The 10,703-nt window shown below is 55.7% G+C and overlaps 5 protein-coding genes across 5 annotated transcripts; 1 reads left to right on the forward strand and 4 right to left on the reverse strand.

The window, feature by feature from the left end:
- Window positions 1-602: 602 nt before the first annotated feature.
- On the forward strand, window positions 603-2,601 carry C8Q71DRAFT_764438 (delta9-fatty acid desaturase; the record flags this gene model as incomplete). The annotated part of the gene is made up of 5 exons (XM_047924065.1): window positions 603-1,022; window positions 1,079-1,500; window positions 1,554-1,914; window positions 1,968-2,143; window positions 2,196-2,601. Coding segments are annotated over 5 exons (1,547 nt in total), but the record flags the coding sequence as incomplete, so codon positions are not given.
- Window positions 2,602-2,928: 327 nt separating this feature from the next.
- On the reverse strand, window positions 2,929-4,390 carry C8Q71DRAFT_724534 (uncharacterized protein; the record flags this gene model as incomplete). The annotated part of the gene is made up of 3 exons (XM_047921640.1): window positions 2,929-3,390; window positions 3,446-4,157; window positions 4,215-4,390. 3 exons carry the CDS (start codon window positions 4,388-4,390, stop codon window positions 2,929-2,931), a joined length of 1,350 nt encoding a protein of 449 aa, XP_047777600.1.
- Window positions 4,391-5,985: 1,595 nt separating this feature from the next.
- C8Q71DRAFT_764447 (uncharacterized protein) lies at window positions 5,986-8,375 on the reverse strand. The gene is made up of 10 exons (XM_047924066.1): window positions 8,221-8,375; window positions 7,959-8,151; window positions 7,729-7,902; window positions 7,608-7,674; window positions 7,209-7,556; window positions 6,941-7,157; window positions 6,806-6,888; window positions 6,525-6,757; window positions 6,346-6,474; window positions 5,986-6,288 (listed from the first exon to the last, which is right to left on the reverse strand). The coding sequence occupies exons 1-10, from the start codon at window positions 8,266-8,268 to the stop codon at window positions 6,053-6,055; spliced, it is 1,728 nt and encodes a 575-aa protein (XP_047777601.1). The 5' UTR covers window positions 8,269-8,375; the 3' UTR covers window positions 5,986-6,052.
- A 401-nt stretch (window positions 8,376-8,776) lies between these two features.
- Window positions 8,777-9,550, reverse strand: C8Q71DRAFT_848884 (uncharacterized protein; the record flags this gene model as incomplete). Its single annotated transcript, XM_047926686.1, has 3 exons — window positions 9,478-9,550; window positions 9,269-9,430; window positions 8,777-9,235 (listed from the first exon to the last, which is right to left on the reverse strand). Exon 3 carries the CDS (start codon window positions 9,092-9,094, stop codon window positions 8,777-8,779), a length of 318 nt encoding a protein of 105 aa, XP_047777602.1. The 5' UTR covers window positions 9,095-9,235; window positions 9,269-9,430; window positions 9,478-9,550.
- Window positions 9,551-9,960: 410 nt separating this feature from the next.
- Window positions 9,961-10,658, reverse strand: C8Q71DRAFT_107032 (uncharacterized protein). Its single transcript, XM_047916295.1, has one exon. The coding sequence runs from the start codon at window positions 10,539-10,541 to the stop codon at window positions 10,143-10,145; it is 399 nt and encodes a 132-aa protein (XP_047777603.1). The 5' UTR covers window positions 10,542-10,658; the 3' UTR covers window positions 9,961-10,142.
- Window positions 10,659-10,703: the final 45 nt, after the last annotated feature.

Here is a 10,703-nt window from a genome sequence, read left to right on the forward strand (position 1 = left end):
ATAAACATGCCAATGCGTCACTTCCATTCACCAAGGTCTGTCGACTGCGTCTCATTGTTCCTCGTATGGTCGTGAATCGACTGAACAGCTTTGCGCCGATGCGCTATAGCTACCCTGACCAACGACTGGACTGTAGCAGATGTAGTACTGTCAAACATGGACTGAGTAAAGGTCTGCAATACACATTGCGAGAACAGTGACGTACCGTCCGCGTCAAGCTTCGCACTGCGACCCAGTTTGATACGGTCGCGTCAGCCTGAGAGTCAGAGCATCACACCAGCCTCCGTGAAACTAAACCTATTCCTGTCAATCGCCGGACACACTGCATTGTCGGGTTAGTCTTGGGGCAGTCTGTGGCGCGTGCATGATGAGCCGTCTAGTCGAATCCCCAAACGATTTGAGCGCAAAGAAAGGGCAATACATCGTCGAGTGTAACCTGTGGAAATCCAGAGTCTCGTGAAGAATATGACGGGTGTGTGAATGAGACTCTAAAGCCCACAGCCCGTGGAGCGGTCGACCGACGCCCAAGTTAGGCTTTGTCTGGACAAGCGCCCGTGCGTCACCAGCATGTACGGGGCGGCACGTGATGACGAATTCGTTGGGGATGGCCGCCACCGTTGGGCCTGCGAAGGGCGTATATATTCTCTGCCCGAAAACATGTCCCGCCGCCTTTCCTTCCCTCCCCCCGTCCACGATGTCCACCGTCGTGCAGACACGGCCCGCGTCGCCATCAAAGGCTCACCCCAGTCCTCCCCAGACTCCGCCGCACAAGCAGGCGAAGCTTACTAAGGAGGAGGAGCCGGCCGACATGAACATTCCCGACAACTATGTCGCCTGGACCCTTAAGAACCAGAAGGCCCTTCCGCCCATCACCCGGGACAATTGGTGGAGGGAGTTGAACTACCTCAGCTTGTCTATCCTCACGATCACCCCGACCATTGCCCTCGTGGGCGCGTACTACACGCAACTTCGCTGGGAGACAGCGCTCTGGAGTGTCATCTATTACTTTGTGACTGGCCTCGGTGAGTCTATGTGTCGATGACCGATGACGCTCGTCGTTGACTGACACTCCTGACAGGCATCACGGCGGGATACCACCGTCTCTGGGCCCACCGCGCGTATAACGCGTCCAAACCTCTCCAGTACGCACTGGCAACCGCAGGCGCAGGTGCCGTTGAGGGCTCGATCAAGTGGTGGTCGCGTGGTCACCGTGCGCACCACCGCTACACGGACACGGACCTCGACCCGTACAACGCGCACAAGGGCTTCTGGTATTCGCACGTTGGCTGGATGATTCTCAAGCCGCGTAGGAGGCCGGGTGTTGCGGACGTGAGCGACTTGAGCAAGAATGAAGTCGTACGGTGGCAGCACAGATGGTACCTGCACCTGATCATCAGCATGGGTTTCCTGGTGCCGATGACTGTCGCTGGTCTGGGGTGGGGCGACTGGGCAGGCGGCTTCATATACGCCGGTGCCGCTCGTCTCTGCTTCGTTCACCACGTAAGTATCTCGGTCACTCCTCTGGTAGAGTTGGTTCTCATTCTGTGTTGTAGTCGACGTTCTGTGTCAACTCGCTCGCGCACTGGCTGGGTGAGGCGCCCTTCGACGACAAGCACACGCCCCGCGACCATGTTGTTACCGCTCTAGTCACGATTGGCGAAGGCTACCACAACTTCCACCACCAGTTTCCGATGGACTACCGCAACGCCATTAAGTGGTACCAGTACGACCCCACGAAGTGGTTCATTGCGACGATGCAGAAGATGGGGCTTGCGAGTCACCTTAAGGTCTTCCCCGAGAACGAGGTGCGCAAGGGCCAGCTCACGATGCAGCTCAAGCGTCTTCGCGAGACGCAGGAGCACCTGACGTTCGCACCGGATGTGAATGAACTCCCGGTCATCAGCTGGGACAGCTGTAAGTACTGATGCGTTTTTCTTTCTGAATGCTGGGATTGACAGTGCGATTAGTCCAGGAGCAGGCGGCTAAGCGTTCTCTTGTTGTCATTGGTGGCTTCATCCACGACGTCTCCGCGTTCATGGACGAACACCCTGGTGGCCGTCACCTCGTCACGAAGAACATCGGCAAGGATGCGACCACTGCATTCTTCGGTGGTGTATATGACCACTCTAACGCTGCGCACAATGTATGTTATCTGCTCTCTGCACTGGTACAGGAGCTCATGTATCATCTCGCAGTGGCTCTCTATGATGCGGGTCGGCGTCCTCCACGGCGGCACACAACACGGTCTCGAGGACAAGAACGTTCCGCCCTCGCAGCGTCTTCGCATCGCACGGTACAGCGAGCTCGGTTCTGGGAACGCGTCGTCGACGGCGTACTCGGACGGCGAGGGCCTCCTCGGCTGAGCTTCGTTCCTCTGTGGCCCTCGTGTAGCGCGTGAGACCCCATGCACGCACCCGTTGTTGTAGTATATGTCACTTTCCTTTGGATACGACGAAAAGGCAGCGTCGGAGATTGGTTGGTCGGTGATGCGACGCGTGGCTGATGGTGATTGTGGACTTTTTGCATAGATACATTCGCTACGCTGTAGATCATCGCACTATTTACGAACGGGATGACGGAATGAAAGGTTCATTAGACCTATTGCTTCGTGTGCGCGGGGATGCGATGAGAGATGTGGTCCACGTTCGCGCGTTTCACTATAGAGGTGCTGAAGGACTAATAAAGAAACAATCATGGCGCGGATGGGACGTCGCGACCTAGTACAGGCGAGTGACGAGGATCCCTACTACGCTCCCAGAGACAAAAGACAACGAAGACCCAAGAGACGATTGACACCGAGACAATTCACCGAGAACATAGATAGAAATAACGATAACCATGCCGTAGGTGGGACAACCGGCGACCCACCTGGCTTGCCCCCTCAACCCCCCGACACTGAGGCTCCAGAGCCCCATGTCGGCACCTCCTCTACCTCTCCTCACCCTCTCCATCCTCCCCGTCCTCCCCGTCCTCCCCGTCCTCCCCGTCCTCCCCGTCCTCCCCGTCCTCCCCGTCCTCCCCGTCCTCCCCGTCCTCCCCGTCCTCCCCGTCCTCCCCGTCCCCGTTCTCCTCAACCTCCTCGTCCTCCCTGGGGAGTGTGAGCGCCAGGAGGTCGTCCGCGATGCCCTCTGCGTTGGCGAGTCCGTCCTCCACTTGACTGAGGACGGCATCCTGCAGGTCGAGCCGCGCGATGCCAGACTGGAGAAGATCCTCAATGTTCGCGTCGTGCTCCGCCATCGCGCGCATGAGCTCGGCGATCTCACGCTCGAGCTCCTCATCCGAGAGCGCTGAGAGGTCTTCGGAGTCCGAGTGCGAGTCGGGTGTTGACTTTGTCGATGCTGATACTTGTGTGGGTGTTGTGGGCTCGTTGAGAGCTGTTGGAGCGATGGGCTATGCACATAGATATCAATCGCAGAGAGTGTGGAAGCGAAGTAGGGTAGCTTACGAGGAAGAAGTCGAGACCAATTTGGGCGACCCCTAGCACAGCCAGAGGAACGCCACAACCAATGCCAGAGTTATACCAGGATGTCGGGAGCATGCTCCAGAGCATTGCGCCCACGACGAGCAGATAGAGACCGTAGCCGGGGAGGTGCGCGGTGGCACCGACGGTGAGGCTGACCTTGCGAGTCCCGAGTGCACCCGAGAGCCGAAAAAGGCGCAGTAGCAGAGCACCAAGACGTGCCGTGTGACGCGGAGCCTCGAGGACGCGAGGCGCTACGTCAAGGGAAGCTGGCAAAGAGTGCAGGTCCCTGAGCAGGCACGTGTTCGGAGGAACATACACGACGAGCTCGGGAGCTGGAACGTTGAACAGGTTCTTCATCATAAACTGGCCAGGGCAGACCGTGCACATTGGGGCTTCCCAAGGGATCAGCTCGTACTTGGGTGCGACGATGATGTCCGTCGTCGTTGCGAGCTGCTCGAAAGTGCCGTTGTTGTCAGGGTCGCTGTTGACGAGGTGCAGGACGAGGTTGGTGAAGCCGTATACCGTGTAACCGTGGACAGAAGAGGTGTCGTTGACGAAGGCGAGGTTGTCGGAAGCCTCGGTGGCAGACATAGGAGCGATGTTGCCGCCGATAACGAAAGCCATCATGTCGGAGACCAGTTCGTGTCCGATGAAGGAGTAGCCGAGAAGGCCAGAGGTCGTGTTGTCGAACCCGCTGCATGCGTGATGTGATCAGAGAGTATGAGGCAGTGGGAGTGAATATGTAACGAACCTGAGCGAGTCCTCAACCTTGAAGACGACCTTGTCGACGGCGCCGATGATCCTAGGGCAGAGACCACCAGCGCCGAGACTGCCAACCGCACTCTGACCGAAGTCAGACGGGCAGTAGGCATGGGCGAGATGGCTGAGGGCCCGAAGGCCCCCAACAATGACGCCGAGGAGAACCATGTTGCAGTAGAGTGTTGAAGTTGAGCGAGAATTGTACTTGTAGTTGACGGTAGCGGAGCAAGAGACGAATGCCCTGTGGCCGGCCTTTTATGCTGCAGTTCGCCTGCAGTCTGGAGTGCAACCTTGGTGTCAGCCTCAACACTAAGCCACATGTTGGTTGGTCGACGTCAGCAACATGATTCGAGTTCTGACTGAGCTCACATTGACTCATCCGACAAGTATGCCACCGAATCACTCTCAACGTCGTACCATTATCAACGCACTGATGATCTTCACTCTGGCAAATCAGAGGTACGACGGGGCGAGCTTAGCCTGAGTGATCAGTGCAGGTCCCGCCAACTTGAATGCCGTCTGAGCCAGAGTTTTGAACTTGTGCCGTTCTCGTTGTCATCATCATATGGAATGCAACACTGAGAGCAGGAATTAATCATACCGTGGCCAAGAAAGTGAATGGAAAAACTTACATGATTCGTGACGGTGTGCCACTTCCGAGTCCTCAACTTGAACAAGACCGACCGTGACGGTAACGCGAGTCGTACATCGCGTCGCAGCCACACGGGCGCCTATACACGCTTCCCGCACGTCGACGCGTCTGCACTCCCGCGTCCTCTCACTCGCCCACCTGTATGTGGACACGGCATGCCAGGAACCTGGAGCGGCGCATTCCGTGCCGCGTCGCAGATCTAGCAAAACAACGGCTCCCGCGGACTGCTGCAGGGACACTCTGCGACCCTACTCCACATATTCCCGTACGCGGCCATCAAGTTCATCGCCTATGACCAGGTCGAGCATGTCTGTCCTCTCCGCTCTCTGCACCGAGCGCGCTTGCTGACTGCGGCACGCAGATCCTTATGCCAACGCGAGAATCACAGACGAATGCACCGCGTCTCGCAGCATGCGCGATCACTGGATGAACAACTCACCCGCCCTCGCCAGGCATGGTCTCTGTGTTCTTCACCTACCCGCTCCTCTGCAAACTCTATAGGGCACTCCCCGTCACACTTGTGGTACAATACCGGCGACATGCACAGTGCGGCGAGTACGATCTGCTTGAGGACGTCCGCCGCGGGGCGGAGCGTCTTCCCCGCCGCCCACGCCACGATGGACACAGACACGGTCGTCCGCCGCCTGCGCAGCTCGCGCGTGTGCCCCTGCTCCGCCTCCGGGTCCGCGTCGGGTGCGCGGTCGGGGTGGTGCCGGAGCGCCTTGGGGTGCAGCGAGCGCGAGTAGCGGATGGACTTCGCCGACTTGGGCGAGCGCGAGAGCGGTGAGAAGAGCGAGCGCGAATGCGGCGGGGGAGAGCGGAGAGTGCGGGGAGCTAAGCCGGGAGAGGGATTCGAGTACTAGTGCGGCGGGTGCAGTCTTCTGGTGGAGGACTGGGGCGACTGCGATGGTGTCAGTGTATTGTCTTTGAGCGCCACGCGCGGGAACGTACATGTATCGTTCTGCTACTGAGCTCCCGCTCTCTTCGACACACGCAACCCGCGCGCTCGGTTATTTGTCAAGTGTTGCGTATGCTGTGTATGTGTGGATGTTCAGCGCTGATGCAATCGATCTTTGAGCAGCAGACTAAAGGCTGTATCATTGTATCGCAGTGCACGGTGTGGTGAATGGCCTCGTTGCAAATGTTGAAAGGCACGTAAATACAGTACTGCAGCACACTCATGAAGCCTCAACATTATTGGGAAAGAACTTCTCCACATCAACCGCATAGTCTGTCGTGGTGCTTACGCGCGCATCCTTCGCCTGCTTCAATGTTGCGTGCCCGGTTTCCGAAGTTTGAAGCATGGTAGCCATATTGAACCAAACTGCAGACCCACGCCCACATTCGTCTCCTTCTATCACATTGTGCTTGTCCTTCTCAGGCACACTACCATCAGTGTGGACGAACTCGATATCTGTACTGCCAATGTCAGTTTAGCGATTCTGTCATAACAGATTGGAGCAATACGTGCCATGGACATCAATGTTGAAGTGCAGAAACAGGGATGATGGGTAGATTACTGGGGTCCATGGTGGAACCTCTATGACAATGCCTGCTTCCCAGATTACCAGCCATGATCTATGCTTGGAATTGAACTTTGCTGTAAAGAACATTAACAGGCTATAAATTTGGAACACTGGAATGGCTTACAGTTTGGTAGCACATACACCATAAGCACACATATACCCACCGGATTCTTGGCATCAGAGTGCGGCATACAATGAACACGGGGTTGATTTGGGAATATGCCATTGAGACAAAAATCCCAAAATCCACCAAACAGAGGATAGAAGCCTGTGTTCTCTGCATGCCACTCAGCTGATTTTTTGAACCTCTGAAAGATAGCTGGAAACACAGCCTCAACTGTACTCTCAATGAATTTACTAAGAACAGATGTGAGTTGTGAGAGGTGTATGACATTGATGGCTCACTTCAGCCTTATAAACAGCTCATCTTCCAGAAGGCCATCTACAAGCTCTTTGTTGTTCTTGTGCCAATTTGTCAACGTAACACGCTGCAAACATCAGGCTCAACATTGGTTAATAGCAAACCGTAAAAAAACATACGGGGCTGGACTGGCGATAATGACCTATAATGCGTGGGAGATGGGGACCGCGATGCCCTTTTGCAGCCTTCTCTTTCTCCTTGGGATCAAGTAGGGCGTTGCTAAGGAGCATGTTGTGGATGTGAACGAAGGCTTCCGCGTTGAGAAAAGGAGCTGGAAAGCCGCGATAGAGGAACAGTCGTCCATGAATGTCTACGACCTTCAGCGTTGATGCTGGCCTGACAAAAAGCATCAACGGCGATGGATTAAAATGTAAAGATCAAACTTACCCATCGCCGATGTAAGCTAAAGGTAAGAACTTAGCTACTTCATCTCTTATGCTTCCGTCTCGCCAGCGGGCTGTAATATCGTTACGCGACCATTCGGGGACATTTCGACCCTGCCAGCCCGTGCTGGTAATGTTGACGTCCGTCTTGATATCGAAAGACGTAATCGCAGCCGTAGTACCTGACGTAGACACCCGGCTTTGTAGCTGAGCCATATGCCGCTGTGTCTTCTTCCTTTCCTGCTGGATGTGCTGTCTGTAACGTGTGAGCGATGCCTTACCCGCTCTGTTCCGTTTCGGTCTGTCGCTGCTCGGATTGCTCGCAGCTTGAGCCTTTGGGCCAGCGACCGTTCTGCATACATGGGAAGGTTAGACTGTAAAAGAGATAGTTCGTAACACTTACATAGCATATTCAGGATTAGGGACGTTTAGAACTACCTTATTGTTCTGTTTTGTGTGATACGCAAAGCCTAAGTGACTCGGTTCATTGCATTGGTTATCAAGCGAACTAATGATAAGCTCACCCGGTGACTTCGTAGACGTATCGTTGGCAACTACCCGTACGTTGCCTGACCAATGACTGGAAGCTGCTACTGGTACTAGTTTGACGTCTTCATCATCGGAAATTTCGCCCTCTTCTCTGTCAGCACTGCTAGGGAGCGTAGCCACGGCAGACGGAACGGCTTCGGATACATCGCCTAGCAAATAGTCACTGAGACATTGATTTTTTAAAGACGGTTGACATATTTGGTACCTTCGGCGTCGGTCCCGCCACCCGTCGCAAGTGCCGACTCTAGGTCGTCACCCTCTATCCCTACTCCAAGAGCAGCGCAATCCAAAGCAATGCAACCCGCGTCTTGTACGTAATCGTGCATATTGGCTTCGTGTTCGTTCAATTCCAAGAAATTTAGGACAAGATCCCGTATGTCACACATCGTGTTGACAGTCTGCATATCCGTTGCGCGGTGCATGAACAGGTGAAGACGAATGTGCAGTAGAATAGATATATCGCTTACCATCTCAGACACAGGACATTGGACCGTCGTACCGCTGGGCATAACCATCACTTAGCAATTGAACACAGACAGACACCGACAGAGGGTGCCAGAGGTTGAGAATCTTGAGATCGCAAGCTGGTGCAGAACAACGAGCGTGCTGACGATCGCGTGCGAGCGCGCCACAGACGCCCGAAGCATCTGCGATCCCAGTCTACTACCCTGGTCCCAGCGCGCGAGATAGGCCGATAGGTCGCATGACCACGCATTGCTAGTGCCTCTGCAGGCTCTCCTACCCATCTTAACATCTCACCGCGAAACTGATTTCCGTTCTGACAGGCCCGGCACCCGCGCGTACGCCTCCGCACAGCGCAAACGCGCCCCCAACGCCGAGCTCACGCCGCTCTCCGCGTCCGCCTACTTCGCGCAGGCGACCCAGATCGCCGTGCCCGACTCGGGGCTCGACGTCCGCGCGTACTACACGCCGCCGCGGGTCAGAGAGGGCGGGGAACCGGGGACGGTGATAGTGTGCCATGCACAGCACAAATGTACTCTACATCTATTGACATCTTGCAATCTAGCTCTCGTGCATGCCTCCGCCCTTGCCTTCTTTCCCTTCGTCAGTCGTGACACCGACAGGCAGCCCGCTCCCGCTCAGCTTCACCCGCAAGCTCGCATACTTCCGCCGCTGTGCCGTGCTGAAGCTAGGCTGCGCCTTCTCCAGCGCTCTCTCAAAGTCTGGGACGCCCTTCGGTTCCTCGCCAGCAGTCGCCAACCCATCCGCCTCCATCTGATCTAGCGCGCCCAACGTCCTTCGCAGCGCAGCGACGCCCGCCTCCCGCACGACGGCCGCAAAGTCCGCCCCGCTATACCCCTCTCCCCTCTCCTTCACCATCCTCTCCACCTCCGCCCTCTGCGACTCCCCACCAAGCGGGACCGCCGCTTGGAACTTGTTCTGGGTACTGGCGGGCACAATGGCCCCGCGGATTGAACCGTGTTGAGGGTGTCGACGTTCGTCTTCGCTGGCTTGTGTCACCTGGACTGAGCCATACATTTGTAGGCCACTCACCAGTTTGGTGTTCCGGACAAGCGTCCCCGGTGCGGCGAGCCTATCCTCAGGGACCTTCTCGCTCTTGGACGACCGATCAAAAGACGCACGAGGGACATCGACCACCCGCTCTCCGATTTAGGATGTACCTTTTGTGGTGTCGGCGAGTGAACCCAACGGCTTCTACGAACTATGTCAGCCAACGCCAACGAAGCTGGTAAATTACGTGCGTTCGCCCTTCGACCTTCTCGACGTTTTCCTTGAGAGTATCCTTGTTCAGGTAGTGCTTGAAGAGCACGAGCATCCGCGGCTCAAGTTCAGACGTTATGCCTCCACGGTGGATGCATCACGGGGCCGTCGGTCCGCACGCGCTTCCCTAGCCTTGGCTTGTTGGCGACGTCGGTGGCGAAGGTACAGGACGTAGGACCGGCAGACAGAGACTCAGAGAAGGACGGCCACAATTTAAACTTCAAGGCGATCTTCAGTTGCACTCGGGGAAACACTAGACAGTGCAAATCATTGGTGTGCATTCATCACCACTGTGCAAACGCGATGTCCGTGGTGCCGGCCCCTGCCAGAGGGCGTATGGCGATATCAACACAATCATGATTCACGATGAGTGCGTTGTATCTGCTTGCATATTAAGATATGACCGATGACAATATCAGGTCCTTGTGTGAACCAGCGTGCAGCACCTGATGGTAGGCTCAAGAATCGGACTCTTCGACTGCTTAATTTACGTGCGACGCAACGATTACTCATCGGACCCAAGGATGCTTTGAGATAGTCCCGGATGTCCGTACTGTGATTTTCGCTCGAAGGTCGCCACGCGCGTACTTGTTGAACGCCGGTATAGACTAGATACAACGTGATTGCATTTTGCATTACATCCCCACTACGCCAAGCCAAGTTGTCTCCGCAGCAAGAGCGCATGTTGCTCGATCAGTAGTAGTGCCTGATAAATAGCGAGCCAATGCTTCTGTCGGAATGGCTGCACACACGGCGACAACTCCACGACCAAGGCATTGATGAATGTCCACTGGTATCGATGCGGGGTGGATTGCGATCTCTCAATCGCCGGGAAATTGACCTCGACTCTGAACAGCTCACGACTGTAGAGCACGCTGAAAACAAAGAACTCCCGGTTCAGCCCAACGGAAGCCTCTGTCTGCGTCAGCTCCTGATCAAGTCTCCAGCCTTGTTTCTTGCAATGTTCAGCAAGAAGAACAGTTACAGTTCGCTGTAATGCTTCAGCCATGTGTCGACGCGCAGTCATCACGGCCTCATCGGACATGTCAGGGTCTCCATGAAGGAAAACTGCTAGAGGTAGGCAGCCACGATGGGAAACAGTGGCACTGGAATGAAGAACCACACTGGAAGATTAGTCCGATTTGCATGTGGTGAGTTGAACATCGGCGCACCCCTTGCTTGTTGAGATAGCGGCCCAATACGGACC

The sequence above is a fragment of the Rhodofomes roseus genome (genome assembly GCF_022264815.1).
Source record: "Rhodofomes roseus strain CIRM-BRFM 1785 chromosome Unknown C8Q71scaffold_13, whole genome shotgun sequence".
NCBI lineage: Eukaryota > Fungi > Basidiomycota > Agaricomycetes > Polyporales > Fomitopsidaceae > Rhodofomes > Rhodofomes roseus.